The 26,415-nt window shown below is 40.3% G+C and overlaps 1 protein-coding gene across 8 annotated transcripts in view; it reads left to right on the top strand.

The window, feature by feature from the left end:
- kdm4c (lysine (K)-specific demethylase 4C) overlaps positions 1-26,088 on the top strand; it is a 30,652-nt gene extending 4,564 nt beyond the window's left edge. For 4 of the 8 annotated variants that reach the window (XM_069167665.1, XM_069167666.1, XM_069167667.1 and 1 more), the window contains exons 5-22: positions 745-938; positions 4,088-4,137; positions 6,026-6,129; positions 6,440-6,577; positions 6,834-7,027; positions 7,352-7,578; positions 7,756-9,830; positions 9,941-10,052; positions 11,236-11,420; positions 12,392-12,635; positions 14,370-14,446; positions 15,215-15,270; positions 15,410-15,518; positions 20,391-20,588; positions 22,791-22,961; positions 23,633-23,752; positions 24,741-24,833; positions 24,984-26,088. In XM_069167665.1, coding sequence (XP_069023766.1) covers positions 745-938; positions 4,088-4,137; positions 6,026-6,129; positions 6,440-6,577; positions 6,834-7,027; positions 7,352-7,578; positions 7,756-9,830; positions 9,941-10,052; positions 11,236-11,420; positions 12,392-12,635; positions 14,370-14,446; positions 15,215-15,270; positions 15,410-15,518; positions 20,391-20,588; positions 22,791-22,961; positions 23,633-23,752; positions 24,741-24,833; positions 24,984-25,151 — 4,515 coding nt within the window. In that variant the 3' untranslated portion in view covers positions 25,152-26,088. The remainder of the gene's footprint in view (positions 1-744; positions 939-4,087; positions 4,138-6,025; positions 6,130-6,439; positions 6,578-6,833; positions 7,028-7,351; positions 7,579-7,755; positions 9,831-9,940; positions 10,053-11,235; positions 11,421-12,391; positions 12,636-14,369; positions 14,447-15,214; positions 15,271-15,409; positions 15,519-20,390; positions 20,589-22,790; positions 22,962-23,632; positions 23,753-24,740; positions 24,834-24,983) is intronic. The other 4 variants (XM_069167669.1, XM_069167668.1, XM_069167670.1 and 1 more) reach the window with 4 other exon arrangements.
- The last annotated feature ends 327 nt before the right edge of the window (positions 26,089-26,415 follow it).

Genomic DNA, 26,415 nt, shown 5'->3' with positions numbered 1-26,415 from the left:
GGGACCAATTTCTAGCACCGGCGGTTTTGAGAGTTGAAAGCTACCGAGACACTGTGTTTGGAAAATATAAGTCTCAATTGTTTTGACACTCTCGCCACGCATGGGATCACCACCACTGGTTTATGCTTAGACAGCAGTTGTCCCTCTCCTCTCTGTTTGAGCATCTTCTCGGTCTTCACGACTGCCCAGTTCATATAAACAGATTTACCCAGGTCCTGCTTAATGTGTGATTTCTCAAGTTGCTTGGCAGCTGTTTCAATGAGGATGCTGTCAGCTCTGTGGTACTTCCTGAGATTTAATTTGAACCCTGGGCTCGTTCACATATCTGACCCAATGGCAAAGCGAGGTCCCTGAATACATCGTATGAGCCAGCCTTTCTACTTCCTCCATGAACAAGTTGGCAACAATGGGTAAAAGTAGTTGCCCTTAGCACACCTACATTTCTGCCTGTAGTACTGCACCCCATATGTGAAGTATGTGGACTGGAGACACAGCTGCAGAAGCAGACACACTTGGTCAGGTTAAGGGCAGTCCCACTGCAATGTTTCAATTTCATACTAAATATTTCTATAGCTTCATCAATAGGAACATACATGAACAAGGACGATGCAGTCAGCTGATACTGATGAAGTGAAACAGTTCTCCATATAAACTTTGTGTCCAGATGAACTGATTGAACTTTCTTGTATAGCAAACTGCATAACAATCTGTAACCCAGTCGAACCCCTGCTTCTGATTTCCCAGGATGTAGAGGAGTGGAACATTGGCCACCTTAACTCCATCTTGGATGTTATCGAGGAGGACTGTGGTGTTTCCATACAGGGGGTGAACACTCCATATCTTTACTTTGGTATGTGGAAGACCACCTTCTCCTGGCATACAGAAGATATGGACCTATACAGCATCAACTACCTTCACTTTGGAGAGCCCAAGTCCTGGTGAGTGTCGGACAGTGTTTTAGAGACGAGGGGTAAATGCATAAAGAAGACCCAATTTTGCAACATAATATAATCCAGTACATCAACTCCACTTAAACTTCATTTTTACAACAGAATTCAAGGGTACCGTTTTCACAAATGTATTTGTTTACAAGTTTGGCACTTGTAAGCTATACTTGTAATGCCTAGCCTCTACAGTATGCTCACATCCACTTACTATTCTGGGGTGAATGATGCTTGTTACTATGGATACCATTGATATCTTTAAACACTGCATCTCATGCCCGTTATTTACAGTAAACTTGATTTATTTGACTTCCTATCTCTGGCATTTTGTCATTCTCTTGGGACCATAATGGAAGTAAGCTTTAATACTTTTTATGTTATCCTGACAATTCAATCTTTTTACGGTTTTGGCTTTTAGGACAGCCGTGTGATTTTAAACACCAAGGTACAAGTTATTTAAAAAAAAAAAAAAAAAAAAAAAAAAAAAAATTGTACAGGGAGAGTGCAGGTAGCTAGAATGGTACTGGAATATTAAGACAACTATCAGCTAAATTTAGCCTCGTCACTGTTTCTGCATGAAGTGTATTTCTTGTGAAGGACTATGGTTCGATGTTGTTATTGATGTCTTGATCGAATTTAAGTTTGGTTCCATTCTTGATGTTTGAGTTACATCTGATAACATTAGCTAGCATTAGCTACCTGGCAAAGACAGACTCCATAAAACAGAAACTGAACACTGTTCACTTTACTTCTATGGCTTCATATCTTGTAGCCAGCGATAGTATCTAGTAAACAAACACAAACCCATCTCATGTCAGTCTTTTTTTTTTTTTTTTTTTAGTCTGTCCCTCTTGTATCAGTATTGTCGGGATTGTCTATGAATGTCAGCGAAGTTAATCATTCTACTGTAAGTCACAACAGTTCCATAAACATCCACAGATACTGTAACTACTCAGGTCGAGTGTTGTAAGGGTGGCCAGAATAGTCCAATATCATGAACGACGCTCTTTAACTTAAAATAAACCTTTGTGTGTACATTATAATTGATTTCCACTGCGCGCGCACACACACACACACACACACACACACACACACACACAGAGAACACACAGTGCACACGTAACATGTTTACTGAGGAAAGGCAGAAATGCACTGATCGATGTTTGGATCTTAAAAGTCAATGTGGGATCCTTCAAAGTCTGAAAAACTAATGACGTGTGAAGGAAATACAGGGCAGAGTACACATTATATTAAGTATATTGTGCATCACTTAGGTCACAGGTTTCATTTGATTTGCATGGCAATTCTGTTGCACATGGCTTGAGGGTTTTGATCCCTTAGTTCTCATTTGCACACTGAAGAGGAGGTCCCCTGCACTAATTGACTATTAGAAGAGTCTAAATGCTTGTGAGAATAGAAAAGGTACAACATATGGGGCAGTAGGAATCAGACTGCATGTCCAGGGAGGGAGGGAGTGTGTGTGTAGAGCTGTTATTCTCCAAGGGTGCAAACATACGGTTTGATTTCTTGGAAGCTGTCTTTGCACAATGGAGCAAGGAAAACGGTTTTATTACAACCAGCCAACTGAAACCACAGTTTCTGTAGATTTGCCAAAAATACAACAACACAAAAAACAACAAACTACTTGCCACTTCTAGTCTTATTATTATTATTATTATTATTATTATTACTACTACTACTACTATACTACTACTACTACTAACTACTACCACCACTTTCTTTCTGTTGCTCATTCTCCACTTCCAAGTTAAAGTTTTTTTTACCAGTTTATTGAGATTTTTTTAATATTGAAATTAATTCATAATATAATATAATAACAATGAGAAAGATCAGTTTTAAATTCCCAGATGGCAGATTTCTTTTCTCTAATGTGTCAAATCAACTTTTTTGATACTCTTGGAAAATACTTCATAGTCCAGAGTACATGGTTTGACGTTCACTTCAGTGTATTACACAGGTCTAACTGGTATGTCTGGGAGGACATTAATGGTCTTCGTTATTAGGCGGTTAGGATTAAAATGATAAAGTGAAAGATGAGGTGAAAAATGCAGGTAAATCAAAAGGAAGTTTCCTTTTTTTATTTCTTTGTCAGCTTGGTTTGCTCCATGTCGCTCTCTTGCCCTGGAGGGAGTTCTGCTCATTAGAGCAGTGAGCCCCGCAAACCCACAGGGATCAGTGTCACAGCCAGACGGTGACACACATACACACCGAAACAGACATAAACACTCAAAAAGAGCAGCCTAGTGTGCAAAGTACCCACACACATGCATACCGTTATCATCTAGTACACACGCTGACGTTCATTCTTTCATCTTGCTGCTGTTTTGACATCTCGTCCCTGGAGGGAAGCAGCTTAAAGATGCACCTCTTTCACCTCCTCTCAATCCCTTACGCTCTCCAACTCTCTGTGTCACCCTTACCTGAGCTTCCCTCGCCCTGTCTCTCACTGCTGTGTTAAGCTGACGGGTGATAAGATGATAAAAATGCCACAGACCGCAGGGCGGATGGTATGAGTCAAATGGAATGCCTGTAGTCAAACCTCGAGGGAATTCTGTTGGGCTCCTTGGGTTTCTTGCCGGGAATTTGGGGAATAGCTTGCATTCAGATTGCAGCAGCAGCATGTCACAAGGAAATGCAGAATAAGGTCAATTTAATATTCTGTGAACTCATAAATCAGCAGCAATCAGTGAGGGTTATTTTCTCCCTGTCAGAGATATGGCTACTGTTCATGAAATATTCTACAGCCAAAGATTTATTAATACATTAGATAGTCTAAATTTTAAATGGACAACATCTGCCTGGAAAATATAACCGCATGCAGATTATGGATAGATTGTACAGGAAATATGAACATATGTAGGCATCAAGGAATCTCTCTGTATATTGTAATGATTTCATATTTATTAACAGTGCGGTGTTGGAAAGGGTTTATAAGCCTTCATGCAATTATTCATTTATCCGCCACTTGATGGCAGTCTTGAAATTGTAAAAACTTCTTGAGCATTTGCTTGCAGCTGTCATTGTATGCTACACTGTCGGCATAATTAACAATGCATGTTTAGAATTTCACATTCACAGTCAAAAATAACTCTCCAACTGCTCGATATCCCTTTTTCTAACAGGTATGCCATCCCCCCTGAGCATGGCAAGAGACTGGAGCGTCTGGCTACAGGTAAAAGAATAATTCATATTCTTTGTATTCTCTGTATAAATGGGAGTTGGGTGAGGTAATTAAATAATTATTAAATCACGATTGCAGTATACAGAGGCAGGTCTGCATTAGTACAACAAAGTGTGACTCACAAATTAATCTGTCAACAAGAGGGCACTTGAGGTAATGGGAAAGCTTAAGACGCAGAATGCTAATGAACTCTGTCTACTTGCATGAAAGAATGGCTCCTGGTTGAGGTGTAAATTGTATAAAGACACTCGGTGTGTTAACAAAATTGTACGTGAATAAGCCCATATGAAGTTAATGTAAAATGCATTTATTTCTAGCTTGGTAAGCTTGGAAACGTAGAGCAGGTTTTTACAACCTTATTTCCTCTCAGAGCTATTATTACAAAATGAAAGTCATTGAGAGCTACTCATGTCTTACATTACTAGTTATAAACCAGTGACTTACTTTTTTGTGTAAACACCCAGATAATAAAACCAAAAACATCCTAAATTTAATTCAGTGACACGTTATCTGTATGTATGTTTTGATGTCTTTGTGTCAAGCTCACAAAATGTATTACTTAAAATACCTCCACACTCATAGAATACAAGAGTTGACTTATTACTTGTATTTTCCGGTCCATTTCTTTCTTGATCCACCTTCTTCACAAGTCATTCAGTCTTTCCTGCAGTGATTAAGAGGATTGCTGCTGCATGGGGTCAACAAGAAAGACATATTCTAGAGTGTATCCACTTAGGGGTCACTCTGATGGAGCCATCTAAATGTCCATCTGTCAAGAGAGAAGTCTCTTACATTTATTGTCTTTGAAGAAGTTAACTTCAGCCACCGCAGTCATGGCCTCCTTTATCATCCTGCCCTCAGTGAAGGCCTTCTTGTGCTTGGTTAGGATGCTTGCCAATTTAAATGATGCCTTCACTGCAGCTTTGGCCTTCTTGGTCTGTTTGGTAAATAGAGATTGCTGTCTTTGTAGCCGGTTTGGCTTTTCTGTTTGTATCCTGCAACCCTTAGAAAAGTCCAGGGCAACACTGCTGTGAGCTTTAGTAAAACTGGCACTCATTGTAACGTGTTTTACCAATTGAAATGCTGTCGGAGGGGTGGAGGATGTCCATGCATTAGATTTGATTGAAATTGGAACAGCTTTACTGAGTTGTGCTTTTTGATGTTTGTACCTCCCATTCATGGTTTGTACTGCAACAACTCCAAAAGTGGCTGTGGACCCTGAGATAATGTGCCTTCAACAGTTGTGACAGACATCCATTCAGCAAACTAAGCTAAACTGATTAAAAACTAATTTAGAGCAAGTCTTGGATGGCTACAAATCTTGCTGCATGAAAATTAATGCTGAAATGATTGCATGGTTAATCAACAAATTGATAGATATGAAATTAACTGATGACGTCTGATAAGTTGTTAAAGTCATTCTCAGATAAAAATATAGTTATTTTCCTTGTTATAGTTTCATTCATTATAAACTGTTTACTGTTCGGGTTATTTCACTGTCTGTCAGATGAAGTAAGTATGTTTAAGTTGAGTTAATAATGAAAATAAGTCATTAGTTGCTCTAATGAATGAAATTTCTCACGTGCTCTTTAAATAATGAAAGATCGGTAGCCCACAGTTCACTTAGCGTAGTTTGGCCTTTTATTCATTTGTTTCTCTTTTTTAACTGGATAAGTCTCTCACAGTGTGTGTGTGCGCACGCGCGTGTGTGTGCGCGCGTGTGTCTCGCTCTCTCTCTGTCTGTCTGTCTGTCTGTGTGTGTGTGTGTGTGTGTGTGTATGTGTGTGTGTGTGTGTGTGTGTGTGTGTGTGTGTGTGTGTGTGTGTGTGTGTGTGTGTCTCTCTGTCTCTGTGTCTGTGTGTGTGTCTGTGTGTGTCAGGTTTTTTCCCCAACAGCTTTAAGGGGTGTGAGGCTTTTCTTCGCCACAAGATGACTCTAATCTCCCCCTCCATACTGAAGAAGTATGGCATTCCCTTTGATAAGGTAGGCTCTCAACCCCTTTGAAAAATTACTCTCGGTCCTCCTTTTCATGCCATTTATTCATCCTTTATTTAAAACTTTGTGAAAACAGCTTTTCCTGCCACTAAAATAAGCAGTGCTTTGATTGATTGCAAAAATCTGCAGTGGCTAATTTTAGTTATGTCATTTCTTTTCTGGTATTTGATCATTAAAAAAAAAAAAAAAAAAAAAAAAAAAAAAATCAAAAGGACAATTTAGAGTTTTGTCACTCATCTTTTCTTATAAACCAATCTGTCTCCCTCTGTCTTTCTACCTTGTGATAATAAACGCTCAGATTACTCAGGAACCTGGAGAGTTCATGATCACCTTCCCCTATGGTTACCACGCTGGATTCAATCATGGGTTTAACTGTGCGGAGTCCACCAATTTTGCCACTGTGCGCTGGATAGACTATGGCAAGGTTGCTACACAGGTAAAATTGCATTTAGGTCAATCTAATTGTTGTTGTTTTTTTTAAACTGTCCCAATGCTTGTCTTTGGCAAGGCTGACAAAGAAGTGTGATTTAAATATAATAAATTCTAGGTCAAATTAAGGTCACATAGTATCAGAATATATTGTAATTTAGCCTTACAAATCAACACAGTTGTGTGCACTTATGCACAAAGCAAGGCTTCTATGTTTTACTAAAGGAGAGAACCTTTTACGACCTACTCTTTCCATTTTATAGTGCACGTGTAGCAAGGACATGGTAAAGATATCCATGGAACCCTTTGTGAAGCGTTTTCAACCTGACCGGTATGCTACATGGATGCTGGGCAAAGATTCAACGCCTGTTGACCACACACTTGCCACTCCGAGTACAACACCAGAGCTGCAGAGCTGGTTACAGAGGCGCCGTAAGACCAAGTCTAATAATAAAGGGTACTATATTCCTTTCAATACTATATTGTTACGGAGAATAGTGTGCTGCAGATGAATGTGCTTGTGGAGGTTTAGCCCAGAGTAGGAGCGGTGCTAAACAGTGGGTGAAGAAAAATGTATTGCAACATTTGGATATGCATTATATAGTGATCATTTGGTGATTGGGGGCCTTGGTACAGTTACCGGTAATGTAATTGGCCAGAAGCATTTGGCAACACTTCCCTTGTCTCCTAAGTCACCAAATTCTATATTTGCTTTCATTGCTTTTCTAATCAGGGTTTTAAGTCTCAGTCTTTACTGATCTCTCCTCCTTTTTTACATCAGTAATCACTCTCGTATGCGCTCCAAGCGCCTCAGAACCACAGAGGAGCCGGTTGGCTTGGATGGGAACTCGGCATTGAACAGCAACAAGAGGAAAGCTCTGAGTGGTCCACCCGGGCCAAAGGTGCGAAAATCTGTTGCAGGGACAACTTGCCATGACGAAGAGAAGGAGAAGAAAAAGGAAACTGAGTCAAAGCAAAACCAGAATCAAAACCTTGTTCAGCTTCCAGGTAAGAGTCTGACTGATGACAATGATAGGTGTTTGAGGCTTTGCATATCACTTTGATCAGAAGAATGCTTGAAGTGCGCTGATAGTGAGTTAACGTGTGTGATTGAGACAGTTGCCTGAGTGTCTATTTTATTTTTTATTTGATGGCAGATTTAAAATGTTTTTCTATCTTCGACAGGTCCTTGCAGACAGATGTGTGTGGTCAAGGTGAATCGTGTGGAGAGTAAAAGTTTGGGGTTTTCTAATAAAGAGCCATCCCATAACTCTCACACCAGCGCCCCCGATTCACCAGTGAAGAGTGACTTAAAGGCAGAAACAGTCACTCATCTTGACCCTCAATACCTCTCAGGGCCAGGGGTCACAAGCAGGACTCCCGAAGGACTCAGACCACCGCCTGAGGCTACTCGGAAGCTTCCGGGAAGTAACGAGTCAAGGTGTTGCTCTTCTGAACCTCGTGACCTCTCAACTTGTACAGACTGCTCTATCAGGATCCCATGCCTGGAAGACTACAAACTCAGCTCATCTTCCCACATAAGCACGTCTGCTGACACTGTGACGGGGTCGTGTCCCCCTGACTCTAAAGCTCAGACATCGTGTTCCTCATGTCGAGAGGAAACTTTAAGCCGAAAATCCAACACTACCATCAGCATGGACACGGGTACCGAAGAGGACACTAACAACACTGACAAAACAGAAAAAATGGACACAGTTGTTGATCCAAAACATATGAAACTGCAATCCACTACTGAAGCACTTTATGATCTCAAAAGTGAGCCAGCAGAGGGGGATAGTTACACATCATGCAGCTCTCTAGCCCCCTCACAACAAAATTGCAGTTTAGGGAAAAGCTGCACTGACGAGAATCTTTTCCCTCCTCTTCTACACAGTAATTTAGTGGATATGCCACAACTCACCCCTGAGCTAGCAGATAAGGTTGGAATTTCCCCTTTGCCCCCTGTACTGACCCAAGAGATGCCCTCCCTCACCCCTGCTGAGGATGGGCAAAATGACTTCCCAAAGTCTAGATCATGCAGTAACCAGATTGCACCTGTGCTTCAGAGGGAGACGCCAACTGGGTCTCCATCCTCACAGGGAGTCAATCAGGAAGGGAAAGAGGCTGTTTCAATGATGTCAGCAGAACTTCGTCCAGCAGAACATGCCAACAACTGGCATTTAGATTCTCCATATAATTGTGATGCGGCAGCAATGTCTGGTTTAGAGGGAAACACGGCTCATTTAACTGCCAGTGGTATGCACAAAATAACATCTGGTGGTGTCCACGAAATGCTAATAATGTCTGCAGTTGCTGCAGAAAAGGATCCACCAGAGCTGGAAAATCTTACTCCTGGACAGAGCGATGCCAACACCGGCCAGCTAGTTCAGATCAATGCACCTCAAAGAGAGCAGCAACCCAATTTACCACATAACTTCAAAGACCCAGCTCGGAGAGACGGTGCTTTCAGTGTGAACAGTGCTGGCCAACTGTTACCTGGTACCTCAAACAATAACCTTCCACCCCCTGCACCTCTGTTATGCACTCAAAGTGACAGCCACTCAGCATTACAACTCCACCAACACACTACATACTCCCCTTCCCATTGTACATCCCAGAACCCATACATGGAGCCCAAAACCTTTTCCAGCAGCATCTGGAAAAACTTCAACTCCCAAAATCCCGCAGTTCTTATCCAGAGTCTGCATCCAGAGCTCCCTTCTGACTTCACCCATGACCCTCTACCTTACACCATGTGGACTGAACCTCAGTGCAAAGAGGTCACAGACCTGGAGGACCCTGAACAGGACCTCAGAGAGTCAGAGAACCAGGAAGAAGAAGGTGGACCTCTCACCTGGGCCCAGCTCGAGCCCACTTCTCTTGTTTCAGTCGGTGCTATTGAGCCCCTGGGGCTTTGTGGAGATTATGAGCTGCAAAGAGATGAAGTGGATGGGCCTGAAGCCCTGTCCCTGTGCAGGGAGCTGGGGAGACAAAGGGAGGCAGAGGAGAGCCTACACTCAGATAGTGCTGCTTCACCTCTCCAGATGGAAGGAGGAGAACAGGATGGGGTTTCTGATATGGAAGAAGGGGGATCTGATGGTGAAGAGGCAGAGCAGCAAAGTAGTGCCAAGGGAGAGAGTAGTAGTGACTCATCTGATGAAGAAGAGGAGGAGGAAGAAGAAGTAGAAGAAGAGGAGGAAAATGATACATGTAATTATGAGTGCGAGCAATCAGGCCTGGAACCCGGGGAGGTTTGTGCTGTGAGTCTTCTTTGCACACAATAATAGGCTTTCAGACTTTTGCTCACATTTTGTACAAATAGAAATTATTTGCACTCTTAACACCTTCCCATGATGCCTGTCTATGCCAGTACCCCGCCCCGTCAGTGAAGAGGACCACTAAGAGCTGGCGTCACCCACTCAGGAAACCAACCGCCAGGGCTGTACCCACTGCTGTCAAACAACAGGCTGCCAGTGACGATGGTGGGCACATTCAAACACACATACACACACATGCACACACATAGCGCAGTTTACACAGTTAATTGAAAGGTATTGCTAGGGTTTGTCCTTGTAAAGACTCCAACATTCAGACAGCGACACATGCACACAGTGTAAGCCAAGAGTCATGCTCATTTCAATAAAAGCCCAGGGACATTTCCTGTTGTGGTTAGTGGTGCATAGTGGGTGGCACCAGGCCAGAGACCATGTTCCTTTGACTTCTTTTGGTTGCATTGCAGTGAACCAGAATACAGTTGCCATAACGATTTTTATTTTTTATTTTATTTATTTATTTATTTTTTTAGACTAATTGGGTTTGTAGATTAAAAACCATGAAATTTACTTTGTAAAAGTTGTCTTAAAAGAAAATATTCTTACAAGTAATATAATTTACTTTGTCGTCTTAACACCATTGATATCAAACTTAACACATATTAATTACAGTCAGATTACACTTGTGTTTTCCCACAATGAATCATTCCGCGCTGTGGTCCCCACTTCCCCTCCTCATTTTTCAAATTTTATGTCCCCCAAAATGGTTCTTCTGACGTCAATGCACACATAAACCAAACATATTTAATTCTGGGGCCTACCACAGTAAAATGACCTGGTGATAGATACTCCATTTGTTTTCATGGTTTTAACGGGGTAGGAGGGAGGGCCCTCCATTAACAACTTCTAATGTGCATACACACACAGGGTCACATTCATCATCTCCATGGTTGTGAAAAAGGATGAATAATTCAGCAGCCATTGTAGTTGTTTATCTGGGAGTAAGAAATGACCATGGCTGTTTTACGATGATGGGAGCCCTTAATTATTATGGGCAATTTTGTAAACAGACAGGCGCCTATTCAGTAAAAATACTTTTCAAGTCACTGGAGGAAATTGTCACCACTCTGGATGAAATAGACCTGACTTTGTCTACACGTGTATTAATACTGCAGAAGTCAATTGTTAGAATGATGCATTCTCTTTTTTATATTCGGGCCACGTGATTATTTCAGATTCAGAATAGGCTTAATTAACCTGGGACCGGGCAGGAGATTTTAATTTTATGTGTGTTGCATGAACATGAATCATCATCTGGCTCATATTAAAAGAAGCACAGGTTGAATAGGTAAGTGATTGCATGGTTATAAGGCTTTATTGTTTCTCCGATTAGAGCCCCCTGAAGCAAGCCTGGCAGAGGAGGAGGAGCAGCAGGAAATGGAAGCGTGGGCAAAGCCCCTCATCTACCTGTGGCAGAACAGAAAGAGTTGCTTCACAACAGAGAGGGAGTACAATGCTCATGCAGCCACCATGCAGCCATACTGTGCTGTGTGCACACTCTTCATGCCCTATTATCAGGTAAAGGGGAGTTCAACACCCATATATGATTAGTGTCATTTGGTAGATGCTCTGTCTAAAATGCATTTACAATAGTGACTTTACGATATGTATTGCAACATGGTTCTATTGAGAATTTATGCTCGCATCTCCTAGCTACTCCTAGCAGATCTCATACTGTGAATGTGATCTGCTCCATTTTGGCGGCTTTTATTTTCTTCACTTCAGGGGAAGTGGGGGGATGTCAGTATTACCTGTGCTACTCTGTAACTCTAATCCTGTTTGAAGCACAAATGTCTGTAATTTTTTTTTACCCACCACACATAAGTAAAGCTCACAGTTTTTCAGCAGACTCGCAGGTTGATACTTAATTTAAGTCCAGACTGGAGAGACACTTAGAACTTGTACAGTATCTTACTATTCATACATGAGGCTGAATTTGCTGTGACTATACTTTTAGTTAATCAACTAAGCACACACTTGTCGGTGTCACTAGTCAGTTTTGGACAAAGACAGTGCTAATGAGTTCGTGGTAACATCAACTCATACAATGATGGAAAAAGCAAAGACTCCACAAGCCAATCAAAGAGGCTTTTGTTATGTCGTATCAGGAGGTTATTTGGTCTCCACTTTTCCCACTTCAGCCGATTTAATGATACATGTACCTTGCTTACTGTAAGAATGCAGCATAATGGACATTCATAAAGAAACATTAAGGTAGATCACAACTGTTTGTGTTAATAATTGTATGTAAATGATGCTAAAAGTGACAATAATGATAAGCCCACAGATGATGATCACACAGCTTTTCCATATTATCATTACTTAATATAGTACAGTATGTAATTTGCCACTGGCTAAATTGTCATTCTGAATAACAACTTTTATTACAAAGCAGAAGGGGAAACATTTTATCCCCCACTCACTGTAAAATAATCCAGTTCAATTAGGTCATAAGAACATGCAAATGACCCGGTCCCTTCCTCCGATAGGCTGAAGACAAAGCAGAGGATAATAAACCTATCACAGCTAAGGACACCTCTAAATCTCCTTCTGCAATGGACGGCCCCACACCTCCCTGTGGAGCATTGAGGAGGACCAAGCCCCTGGTTCCCGAGATCTGCTTCTCTTTCCGGGAGCAGAACTGCCCCCCAACTCCCACTAACCCTCTGCTGCAGGAAGATGGTACCTCCCCTCTGCTCTACTGCCAGGGCTGTTGCCTGCAAGTCCATGCAAGTATGTCAGTTTAAGGGAAGAGTAGCATGTTCATGTTCATGTTCGTGAGAGAGAGTGAGAGAGAGAGAGAGTGTGTGAGAGAGAGTGAGAGACTGAGAGTGAGTGAGTGAGTGAGAACGAATGCGAACCAGCGTTTATAGTTTCTGAACTCCATGGTGTCTATTTACCACTCGGACCAAGTGACATTGTTTGTTTCCAAATGTTGTGCTTGTCTCACTGATGTCATTGTTAGAGGGTCAGTGGGTTTAAGTCCTGACTCACTTCGTCTCAATGTTCCACCCCGTCTCTGTTTCCCTTTCTCCCCCTCTCTCTGCGGTTTGGAGTATTTTATTTCCCTCGTCAGCCGAATGAGGGTGAATCCACTGTCTTCACCACACATACTTCCTGTTCAAAAGCCCCAAGCCCTCACACACACTCTTAAAAAACCAAAACCCTGGAGCCTTTCTATTCTACTCTAAAGCTTAGATGCAATACATTGTACATTATCGCAATCCCTTATTCACACATTCAAATTAACAGCCAAGGATCTCTGTCCCAATCATTCACGCTATTTTGATGTCTTAAGCCTTCAGACAGTCTTTCACAGCTGTGCTTTTGTGCATACATACACATACACACACACACGCTTAATTCTGAAAGTCTTAGACACTGTCCCGAATCCAGAACTTTAAAACGACATATCTTCTCTCAAAGTCAGCTTCAATCACTCACACTACTGTTGATCCCACCATGTTTTTTACACTGCAGGGTTTTGGGTGTTGTTCCATGTATGTACTGTGTGTGCAAAAGTGCAGTCCTGCTGAGGTATTTACTTGGTTTATGTGAGTGTGTGGAGGTATGGTAGTGTGGGAGCAGGAGATGAAGTGTATGTCATTTGACACTGATGAAAAAGCCACAAGTTTGGTTTTGAGAACCAACAATAAGTACACGTTGTTGTAGCTTTCTTTCTGTACTGTTATTTGAACTCAGGAAAGGAAACGGAGGTGAGCTTAGATTTTATTTTCGGTTTTGTGATGGATAGTGGAGGAAAAGAATGGAGACATACACGCATATACAGACTATAAGTGTTTTTTACAAATACAAATTCCCCTTAGCTTACGTGTCTAAAGCCTCGAGCTCATGGATTGCAACCAGCTGCCAGCTTTGAATAGAATCCCATTTGTTTTACTAAATTCAATTCCACATGTTTTTCTGTTCAAGGCCACCAGCATTTATTTTTTTGTAAAACATTTGTACTGTTCTGCCTCACTGAGGACACAGACCAAAACTAAGCAGAGCAACAATATTTACACAAAGTGGCTACTGTAACGTGTCTGAAATAAAAGCATATTGTCATGCAAAGCACTCTTTCACATGAGATAAAGCCATGCAAACAGACGCCTTTACAAACAATGATGCATAGATGTACAGTGAATGTATTGTCTGGATGTCTCAATTGACCGCCAAGATACCAACACACAGACCATAGTGATCTCGAGTTTCACTTAGTCTGCAGTACTGTGCCTTTCTACGTGGAACAATACCACTTGTCAGTCAAGAATCTGTGGAAACAATGTTGAAGTGGCATTTTGTGCTGTTCATTGTAACTTGCGACAGGCTTACCATTTTCCATCAACTCTGCTGTTTTCTGTTGGCCCGTTGATACAATGCAACTAGCTTTAAGTAAAACAGTTTAGCAGTTTCTGAGTAGAATTGAGTATTTTTGCCCTTAATTTGTATCCCTCCCTCCTTTAGGTTGCTATGGTGTTGCTGCTGGAGACGTCGGCGAACAGTGGTCGTGTGATCGCTGTACGGAAGGAAACCTTACAGCAGTAAGACATTTTATCCCTTTTTTGATTCCACTTTAACTTAAACTTGCAAGACTATAGGAAAATATTACTTATGACTTCTGATAACTCCTGCCCACTGGCTGTGTGAACTACAAATCTATTTATATTGACAGCATTTCAATCCCAAATAGATTTATCATGAAGACAATTCAGTTTTTTTCTGTTCGCGCATTACTCTTTTCAACAAATATAGGGTTGATGGACTATTAAACATGATTTGTTCTTAATTGCGTGCGAGGGCTAGCTCAAACATTTGACATATAAACCTTTTGACGCTAAATACCTCATATCTTCCATCACATTCTGTTCACAGAAAAACTATGTTTTTAGAGATGCTGCATTGCACGTGCAAGTGTCATCAGTAAATTAATTACAAGTCCTGGCACTTGAGCTTCTCGCATTAACGAACACATTTCCCACAATGCTCACTGCTGTCTTTTATGAAGATGATGTTGCTATTTGTCCCTTCTGCTACTTGTAATGTCACTTTGTCGTGGATCTTGCTTTACCGACAAGAACAAGATGCTGGAACAGATTTGCAATAAGATACATATTTTCAACTGCATTTATATTTTTTGTGCAAAAAAAGATTACCCTCCTCTTTAGTCTAAAATAAATCCCACACAACTTCCCACAAATCAAACCTGAATGCCAAACACAATGCTGGTGTTAATTGCAGGTGTTATATGTAAGCAAGTGTGAGCAAATTTCCTGATTCTCTTCCTCATTTGTCTGTCTTTGTTTTCTCAGGAATGCTGTCTATGTAACCTCAGAGGTGGAGCTCTGAAGAAAACCCAAAACGACAAGTGAGACAGGCTTTTGTTTACGTGATTAGCTCTGCATACCCATGGTTGATTTCCAGAGCTCAGCAGAATTAATTGTCTGTGTCTCTTAATCATCATAATGTATTAATTTGTTAGTTTATGTGCGTGTGTGAATGTATAGATGGGCCCACGTAATGTGTGCAGTAGCACTGCCAGAGGCGAGGTTCAGCGATGAAGCCAAAAGGAGTCCCATTGACACCAGCCGGATCCCTATGCAGCGATATAAATTGGTAAGACACGCACACGCACGCACACGCGCACACACGCACACATGCACACATGCACACACACACGCGCACACACACACACGCACACACGCACACGCACACACACACACACCATCCTTGAGGACTAGCCCGGTCTAATTAATGAAGTGTTCACAGTTCTAATTAACAATGTGTGATGAACATACCCGCAATCAAAGCTTAGATAATTAACCACTGGTGGGCGGGAGTTGGGGTTTGTGTGTGTAGGGCTGTCTGTGTGCTGCTGTTTGTCTATATATGTGTAGGTGTATGTCTACCGCCGTGTGTGTATGTGCATCTACTGTGTGCGTGTGTGTATGTGTTTGCTTAATGAGAGAGCTGGAGTGTGTCTCAGCAGACCTGACATGTTGCCACTATAGTTAGCTCTCTGCTTCAGGCACCATGATAGCTCAGCAGAAAGAAAAGTGTTGGAGAGGTGCATCCTAACACAAGATGGATAGCAGAGGTGCTATACTGCTCGTCGATTCCCAGCCCTACTTCAGGAATAAGTGTTGCATGTAAAGGAAAGCCTCAGCTATTACCTTTTTAAATATACAGTCGTAAATAATTTCACTGTTCAAAGCTAGAATAAAAGAGGGGAGAAAAACAATGACATGAAGACATCATTAATATTATTATATTTTAGATTTTCAGGTAGATATACATTCAGTTTCCTGTCTTTTCGGTCCACTGAACAGTCATGCAATAAATGCTACCTTCATGATGGGTTGTAAAATTCTATAATGGGATGTCATAGAGAGTTGTTGGTTCACCATCATTTTTGAGGCTGTAGTTTGTGTTATTGACCTGTATTACATTATATTGAAATTTCCTTCAAGCATTTAGTTTCCCCTCATTATTGAAGGTACCCTCATAGTTAAGCAGCGAACCGTGAACTGCAACTTCCCCTATTCACTTCGAGCCAAAGTCCTTGTACCTGTCGGTCCCTCTTTTCTCTGCCTTAGAATCCAAATAAAGGCATAAAGCAATTCAAATTCTTGGCAATATCAAATATAATTTTTTTTTTTTGTATAATACAATACTATCAAGTGGACTTAACTGTTTTTCAGAAACTGGCACCTAAAAAAAGTGAGGCTTCAGTATGTAAAACTAATGTCATGCGCCACCATAAGAGAAGCAGCCGATTGAGGTTCCTACGTGAGTGCTTACCTGAAAATAGTTCAAGGGATATTACTGCATTGACACTGAATGGGACACTAACTTTGTGGACATAGTGACATTACCCACAGGGTATTTACAGCGATATAGTTCATATCTTCTCACACCACAATGAAATTAAGCTCATTTTGGATAGGAAAGCACAAATCACAGAGACAGTTTCCATATCGACGGGCCAAAATCTGAACAAAACGCAAATTGTAGTCCAGACTGGAAAAGGCGGGGACACTCATAAAAGCCTCTGACATGACCTGCATGGTGGCCAAAATGTTACAATCTAAAGGGCATAAATTCCTTTTTGAGAAAACGGTATTTTCTTCCTTAGGATGATAAATGCTAAATTTGTCACGGTGCCAATTTATGCTCGTCATCCCAGATTACAGAATTTATAGCAAAAGAGCTACAAGCAGAATCTTTGAAAATCAAGTGCAAGTTCTTAATAAAGCATTTATTTTCTTACACGATGGCACAAAGTCATTTACTTTTTGTTTTCAAATTTTCACTAGTTAACGTGCTCACGCAAGTACTTTTTGAATAGAACCGCACTTTATTTATGATAAAATGGATGGGCTTTTAAAAAAAACAAAAAAAAAACTAATTAGTTACTAATTAGGTTAAAACACATAAATAGTAAGCATCATCACAAATACAGTAATAGAAAAAAACATTTCTGAAGTGATGACAGACTTTCATTTAATTAGATAAAGTTACTTTTTATAAGATTGTTTACCTTTCTGGTTTGTCCACTTTATCATTTGTGTATTAACTCCACAAGCCACGTGCTTTGAAGTTCACATTGGACCCGTTGCCCCTGCAGCAGCTCAGTACATTCATAATTTACTATTGCACAACACGCGCACACACACACATTCATAATTTACTGTGGGAATGTTCTTAACGCATGGCTCAACACGGGCACCCAAATACACCCTGCAGAAGGCACAAGCATTGAGAAAATGGGTTAGACTCACACACACACACACACACACACACACACACACACACACACACACACACACACACACACACACACACACACACACACACACCTTTCTCTTTCTTTCTCTCTCTCTGTCTGACACACGCACGCACCATTAAAACATAAAACTATGTTGACATATTTACACGACTTTATGTTCCCATGCACATTAGTTTTCCACCAAACATGTACATAAATGCTCCGTTTATACACACAAACACACCGACTGTGCACGTACACGGGGTGTGTTGCATGCCATTCAGAATCTTGTCAGGCTGGCCTCGATAGGTGGACAAGACAGTCGGGTCAGTTCATCAGCGCACTGCTGTTCATAATGGAGGAGGTATGAGAGAAGGCTTTAGGAAATGCAGGCCAAGTTCGTCACCAAGAAAAGCACAGACTTAGTTTAGAAATGGAGGTGCCAGGAAGCAGCGGAGGCTTCATTAATAGAGAAAAAGGATATAGTTCTGATTTTCAGCACCCATTTTAAATTAAGCATTTACATTGACTTTTGGTTTTTCTCACAAGAAGAAAAGAGGAAAGTGTCTCTATGCACAATTCCTCCTGATCCTCCACTGATATCTGAATTAAGAAGGCTAAGCTGATGATTGTAAAGACATAGCCGGCCCTGCCGTAGAGGTTGCATTTCATTAATGGTTAACTAATTAGATCAGTTATTGATCTTTCAAAGAAATGAACAAAGGGCATTTATTTCAGAGGCATAGCTGATAAAGACAGACTTTAAAAAAAGTTTTGTATTCACACAGCATCACATTCTTATCCACCTGTCTGTGCTCAGCTTCCTTGGACTATTAGCATTTCCTGTATATATATATATATATGTATATACATATATATATATATATCAAGGAATTTAACATCTTATGGTGATTTTTAATAATGTGATATCTCACTACTCCCACACATGGTTTTCAGACACATCAAATACTTCTATGCATGCAATGATACCTGTTATTTGACACGAATTTATATTAACAAACCAGCAAATTCACACTTGAACTCACTTGCTGCTGAGGCACATCCTCCAAGGAGTTTGTCTATATATATTAATATAGGCATATTATGTCAACATGTATGGGTATTTCAGTGTGGATTTCCAGGGAATTAGTTTAATGAATAAATTACCTTCAAAGAGATGTGAAACCACACCACAGGAGAGAAGAAGACAGGGCAGGGAAGTGAAGCGTAAAAGAGAGCGTAGATGGGTGTTTTATTAACAGGAAAGTGAAGGAAATGGAGGCATGCGAAAGGGTTGAAAGAGGAACAGGGAGCGAGGAGGGTTATAACGGGAGAATGGCGTCATTTTTTTCCCCTTTAGTTGGGAGAGCAGAGGGTTTGTGGGAGAGAGGAGGAGAAGGGGAGATGCCACAGCAGAGGAAATGGATTTGATGGGCTGTTTGGTGGAGAAAGCGGTGATAGTCTTAAAAATGTAGGTGTGTGTTTGTGCATGGATGCATGGCAGTGTTTGTGTGTAGGATGTGGATGTGTATTACGCCCTCCGATGTGTGGCTGTGTACTGCTTTAAGAGGGGAAAATACCACAACATAAACATTGCAGCACACATGGCTTGTTGTGGAAAACCTCAAAATGATGTCATCTGATTGGTCTCATTTGAGGGTTTCCTTGTATTGTAGCCGTCCAATAACAATGTTTCTGTTGACTATCACAACTGGGGTCTCTCTCTGCTCATTTCATTTTCTTGTTTCAGTGATTTGTTTACACTGCCGTATCTAACAGCAGTGCGTTCAGCAGATTTCACCAATATGATTATTTGGAATACATAATGCTTTTAAAGGATGTTAGAGGTTCATGGCACAACGGAGCAATGATTCACTTTGCTGTCTTGTCTTTAATTTGCTGTTTTTCTTGAGACAATATTGAAAGTGGAAATGTAAGTGTTAAATTACTAATTTTTCCGTGAGTACATTATTGAATAAGGTCAGGTTTCCTTTAGGACAATAAAGACATTCAATGACATCCAGTTTAATGTAGTTTGCAATAAAATATGGAAAGGAGAAGATGTGACAGAAGATCTTGTGGTTACTTTGTCCTTATTATATAGAAACAGTAAAGACATCCTGTCTGTATCTAGATTATTTTCTATGTACCTGCATACTGTAAAGTACTGCAATGCATTCTTCATACTATAAAGTTCAGCATGTAGAACATTACTACTTATTGTATACAATGTATGACTTTGATATTTCAGTGCTAGTTACTCTTTTTATCCATGAAAGCAGAATTCTGTTGTTTTCTTAATGTGTTTTGCTCTGCTCAAATCAAATTTAGTAATTAATCAAAAATGTATGCGTTGTTCATCAATACAATTTCAATTAAAACATAAAATTGGCCAACGAGGACTGCCTATTGTCTTAGGAGGGAGGAAGATAGATTTAAACTTAAAGTAGGAAAGTAGGCTTTGGAAAACATGTTGTTGGTTTGATGTTAATGGGATTTTATTTTTACAATAATGTAGACTATCATCAGCGTGTAACCTTTATAATGTCCCTACATGTACACATAATATTACATGTCATTTGGTACATTTGCTCTTACTAAAATGTTTTCAGTATTTATTTGCAATATTAAGAATTTCCCCTTTCGTGTGCAACCTCAGTGAAGTCAGCCGTCGGCAGGCAGGTTTTGGTATTGATGGTTTGGTCTGTATGTGTTTACAGAAGTGCATCTATTGTCGTAAACGCTGTGGTGCGGGGAAGCGGCAGGCAGGGGCTTGTATCCAGTGCTCATGTGGCCGCTGTCCCACCTCCTTTCATGTGACCTGTGCCCATGCTGCCGGTGTAATCATGGAGCCTGATGATTGGCCGTATGTCGTGTCAATCACCTGCCATAGACACCTGTCACGGAGTTCGTCAGCTGTAAGTTACAGTACAGGTGTTTACTACAGCTGATATGAACCAGGTTGTGCTTGTGTCTGGTCAATGTGTTGGCATTTTATTAACCTTGTGCAACATTGGTTGGAACGACTGATACCATCCCATCTCGGTCTCATGCTTAAAAATAACTCCTTAAAAACAGTTTCACCCGTTGAATCTAAATTTAATCTGAAGTTCAAATGTAAAGTCAACACTAACTGCTAGTTTAACTAAACTCACTGCTTTCTTGACTTGCAAGATCTGTAATAACACTGTAACTTAACTAAGTCAAGCTCACAAACATTGCCGCATTGGGAGAGAGAGAGAAACTATTGACATGAAAAAATACACCCATAGACTGTTTATTACAAAAGTTAAAGTATGTTGAGCGAAAGTAAGTACATATCATGCGTTAACTATCTGCATATCTAGGGGCGATTTAAAAAAAGGAATGCGGCAGAGTGCAGCACAACGATGTGAACGGAGCTGGGGGAAGCTAAAACCTTCATGAGTCAGTTGTCCAAATTAGGTCACTTGATCAACATCAGGACCTGAGTTTAACACGTTTTTGCGACGACGGTTTGTGAGCATCCGCTATTTCAAAATGGACCTGGAACCCGAGCAGAAAGCACAAGTTAATGTTTGTGTTCAACTTTCAGGGGAACAGAAAGAAGTTGCAGGGAGCCAAATCCCTTGAGCAGTGGTGGTGGGGAGACTATCGCATTGTTTAGGGCGGCAAACTTGCGTGTTTAACATACTCTGAACGGGCGCGTTGTTGTGTTAGAGGAGCCATGTGCTATCACGCCACAGTTCAGGTGGTTTGCATTTAACACATCACAGTTGAACTTGGTGTTGACAGTCTGATCCTGGGAAACAAATTCACGGTGCGCAACCCCACGAATGTAAAGAAAAAACAAAACAAAAAAAAAAACATGCCGCGGTTGTGCTCCTGACCTGAAATGCCTTCTTCAGTCTTCGTCAGTGACTTTTTGCTCCTGTAAAATGCAAGTTTAACACACAATTTGGGTGTGAACGCTCAAGTCCACGATGAAATTGCAAGGGGCACGTACCGGTGGTCACAAAGAAGGAAGTCACTCAGGCGAAGATTGTTGATCAAGCACCGTAACTTGAAATATTTACTCATGAAGGTTCTAACTTTCCCCCTGCTCCATGCACATCACTGTACTGCCCTCAGTTTGTGCATAACAGGAAGTCTCAACACTTTTTTTTTTAACCCACCCTTATGAAGAATGTCTTCTAACATTGCCCCATTTAAACTAAATTATATATTTAACAATTGCATCTGTTGTAACATACCTATGCATGTAACACCAACAAATGTCTTTGGAAGACTTTGTTTTGATGTAGAAAATTCCCACTTCAGGTGAAAGCAGCAACACTTGCCACTAACATTACGGCATGAGGGCATGACTATGTAGTAAATGTAAAGGGATGTAAGTTTGCAGGGAATGAGGTTTTGGTTGTGAAAAAGTTTCCTTGACTTGCACTGTATATTTCAAGTTATATCTTGAATTAACAATCTTGTATATGGTAACTAACCTTTTTCTACTATTGTCAAAGACAACAACCATTTTCTGTTCAAACTAAGATACATATAAATTCACACATGGCTGGTGCAACAAGCTGCATAGAATAAAAGGAGCAGTAGTGATTTAGTGTATGAATAAAAATACCCACATTGATGGAAGTAATTGGGAAATACGTTTTGCTTAAACTTTGTATTATTTGTTTTTATATGGTCTGTTATTACCATATAACATATTACCATATATAAATTACGAATAGATTTTGTTGCTTAACATCCAGAAAGGTTTGGTTGATATGAAATATTCAGAGTAAAAAAAGAACAGTTTCTGGAAAGAAATATTGCTGCTAAAACTACTTGCTCATGTTTTTAAATGTAATTTGTCAATAAGCATAAAGCTCTTTTGTGGTGACACAGCTGCAGATATTAGAGACATATCTCAAAACCTGCATACATGAAAACTAAAACTAATCATTTGCTAATGGTAAATAAGAAAACGTTTTTAGTGATTTGTGTACTGAGCCTTGTATAATGCAAATAAGAGTAACACCACTGCAGTCATTACATCTCCTAATGATGTAGTGTCAAAGAGGAATTTAATTGGACTTAATATTGTAGTGTCATCCATTAGTCTAATTGCTGCTCTCTGTCTATACTAGAAGGATCGAGCGTGCCAAGCTTCCATCTCACTGGGCCAGACGGTAATCTCCAAACACAAGAATCTACGCTACTACAGCTCCAAGGTCACCCAGATCACCTCCCAGATGTTCTACGAGGTCATGTTTGACGATGGCTCCTTCTCTAACGATACCTACCCCGAGGATATAGTGGTGAGAGATTCATTTAATTAGACACGCGCTCAAGAGGTCACCTCGCAGTTGTACGAGGTCACATCCGACATTTAAACTCTCTCAATAGACAGCCGCCTCTTTTTTTCCCCCCCAGAAGATTACTCAAATTGCAAAACCTTTGAAAAGGGATTTCTGAGGCCTTACAAAGAAAACAAATTATAATATCAGAGGCTTGCTTTGTTGACTTATGCGTGTTTCTATATTAAAGAGGATATTCAGCCCTGAGCCTTAATTGAACTAGTCTTCCTTAAATTGACCTCAAATTGTGCACCTCAGTTATCTTTGTACGTTAGCCAAGGTAATGATAAAAATGTAATTTATATTATAAATTCCAACTACACCATTTTATTGTTTATCAGGAATTGATGGTATCGCATGCATTTCTGGTCAACTTTTCATTTGTCACCATGCCCTGTTTTGAATAGAGCTGTCACGATATCAGATTTTTTTCTACACAATTATCGTGGACGAAATAATTCACGATAACTACATTATCACAATACCCAAAATAATAATTCTTACAGGAACAATGCAAAATGAGCACAACGAGACCCACTTTGATCGACCTCTCAGTTTTCTTTTTGTAGACATTTTGACACACTCAGGCGCCTACATTGACCAACCATTCTGTTTTTTTTTTGTATCTTTAGAGCAGAGACTGTGTGAACCTGGGTCCTCCCGAAGTGGGGGAAGCCGTTCAGGTGAAATGGCCTGATGGGCTGTTCTACGGTGCAAAATACCTCGGATCCAGTGTCTCCTACATGTACCAGGTACGCACGCACACGCTGCCATAGGGGAAAAAAAAAAAAAAAAGAGTGCAAAGGAGAGACAGAAAAATGAACAAGTTGTGCAGATTAATCCTTTTTCCTGTTAACGTTGGATAAACTTGCACAGTTGGAGGTCAAAGCGGCTCAGCAGTAAACTTGTTGAACTCCCTCAACAGAGTCATCGTGACTCCTCTAACGCTTTCAAGGTCCCCATGTCCATGTGCGGAGAGAGAGAAAAGAGCAAACTAAAGAGAGAGAGATTGAGGGAGGTGCTGAAGTCATGGTGACTAAAGACGAGATAGAAGATGATGGGAGGATGAAAAGACAGATGTATGAGAAGCAAAAGCTGTTGAGACAAGATAGTTGAGAGTGATAAGAAAATGGGCAGAGAGGAGAGATGAAGAGAGCGAGAAGAGGAGGATGAGAAAGAGGTGACAATCTGCATTATTCAAACTCACTAAAATATTCACTAAGCTAAGAGTCATGCGGCTTCCACTTAAAGCTTTATTTAGTTGAGATGGGCGTCAACCATTAGTTATGCACAAATGCATCTGTGACGCACTCAGATCTGACCTATCTTAAACTAAGGGGGAAAAAAAAAAAAAAAAGCAGCTGAACAATAACTTTCCATAGTCAAGGTGTGTTAAGATGTGAAAGAGCTTCAGCCTCTGTTTTATTTCAAGTTTAAAAACTTGGAATTTCCAAAGCAGAAAACATATTTTCAAGAACAGGTATGAAAACGGCTTTTAAAAAAAAAAGACAAAAATGTGTTGATGTAGTGAAGTTATCACAAATTTAGCACTGCATGAAAAGGCATTTTTCCATACTATATGGTTTTGAAGCAATTTGGTTGGTGCCTTAAAAGTATTCAAGTTTGGTAACCAGCCCTAAGTGTGCCTGTGCACATCGTAAAGTGTGACCTGTATGAATGCAGCATATTTATTTAAAACTGTATAAGTTTTAACTGTTGAATATTTTCATGCCATCTCAGGTGGAGTTTGAAGACGGGTCTCAGGTGCTGGCAAAAAGGGAAGATGTCTACACTTTAGATGAAGACCTGCCTAAAAAGGTGAAACGTAGACTTGTAAGTATTAGACTTACTGGGCAACACGTTAATTTCAAACCATAAGTTTTAGACTTTAATGACAAAAAAAATCGGTCTCAAAACAAGTCTCTCCATGTGGAACATATTCCTGTTACTCATTGTTTGTTCCTCTCCTGTTTTGTTTTCTAGTCAACAGCCTCAAGCATGCGTTTCCAGGATGCCTTCTTCACCACGCAGGGGGAGAGGAAACGACAGAGAACACCAAATTCACGCTTCCAGAAAGACTATGTGGCCTTGCCAGGCCTCCGTACAACTGCCAAAAGCACATGGGAGCAACGCAGCCACAAAGGGAAATGAAGTCACGGAGAAGGATCAATGACAAATGAATGCACTGAGTTAACAGTGGATGTAGAGGGGAGGTTGTTTTTTTGTGTGAGAGAGAGAGAGTGTGTGTGTGTGTGTGAGTGTGTGTGTTTTCAGGATCCTCCTCCATCTCAACAACTATTGCACGTGTAACTTCCCTGCGAGAAGAACAGAGGAAAGTGACATAAGGGAATAGATGTTCCGAGTTAGGTGGATGTTGACTTGTAAATTATACATCAGTGATTGATTGGTGTGACTGGCTGGGGAGGAATTCTGATTGGACAGTTGGACACATACAGAACGGGTTAACAGAGGTCACCGTTGCCTCATTTGCCTCGTGCTTTCACATCCGTCAGGGAAAAATAAGCGTGACTTACAATAGTCAAATCACCCTTTTTGAAATAAAAGTTTTCCTTTGTACATGAAAAATTCAAAAGTGAGATTTTTCTAAATAGCCTGCCCACGGTAGCCTTCTGGGAGGTCTGTTATTTACAGTTTTGATTTTGAATGTTTACGTACTTTGCTTGTAGTGTTTTCCTCATGTCTCACTGGTTCTCCTCGCATGTTCAGCATAGTCTCCTAACTGCTTCTGCTGGCCAGAGTCCAACCACACTACAATGGCTTCCTCTCTCCAGGATTACTTTTAATCCATGCAAACAGAAATATGTGAATTCTATAATTTGACATTTAAAAGGATAATGACAGAAAACTGACCACATGCCAGTCACTTCCCCTGGGAAAAAGAGTCAGACAGGAAACCAGGCTTCTGTGTTGGATTTTGTGTCCTCTTAACGTGAAATGCTACTGTTGCTATGTTAAATGAATCCCATTGTTGAAATTATTTAAAAATTGTATTTATTTTTGGCTTGCTAAACTATTGCTAACTGCTGTAAGGAATACAATAAAAAGTTACATATTTGTTTTTTTCTTATTAAGTTGTCAGTTATTTTAAGTCAAATTCCGATCATGTGCCCAGAAAGAAGGTGACGTCAGACTGTCCTCAAATGGATAATTATTGTCTTAACATATCATTGCATTCAGATTTTTACAAGTAAAACTTAATATTTTGTATTTTGTGTGTTAGTTGTTAAAGACAACAGGATTTTCAAAGATATATATATATATATACATACATACATATATATACATACATACATATATATATATACATATACATACATACATACATACATATATATATACATACATATATATATATATATATATATATGATTTATAGGCTTTTCAAATATATATA

This window comes from Embiotoca jacksoni, unplaced genomic scaffold (genome assembly GCF_022577435.1).
Source record: "Embiotoca jacksoni isolate LCO1_2020_lvr unplaced genomic scaffold, fEmbJac1.0.p SCAF_4, whole genome shotgun sequence".
NCBI lineage: Eukaryota > Metazoa > Chordata > Actinopteri > Embiotocidae > Embiotoca > Embiotoca jacksoni.
Note: the sequence above shows the minus strand (reverse complement) of the source record. Positions and strands in the feature narration are given on the sequence as shown.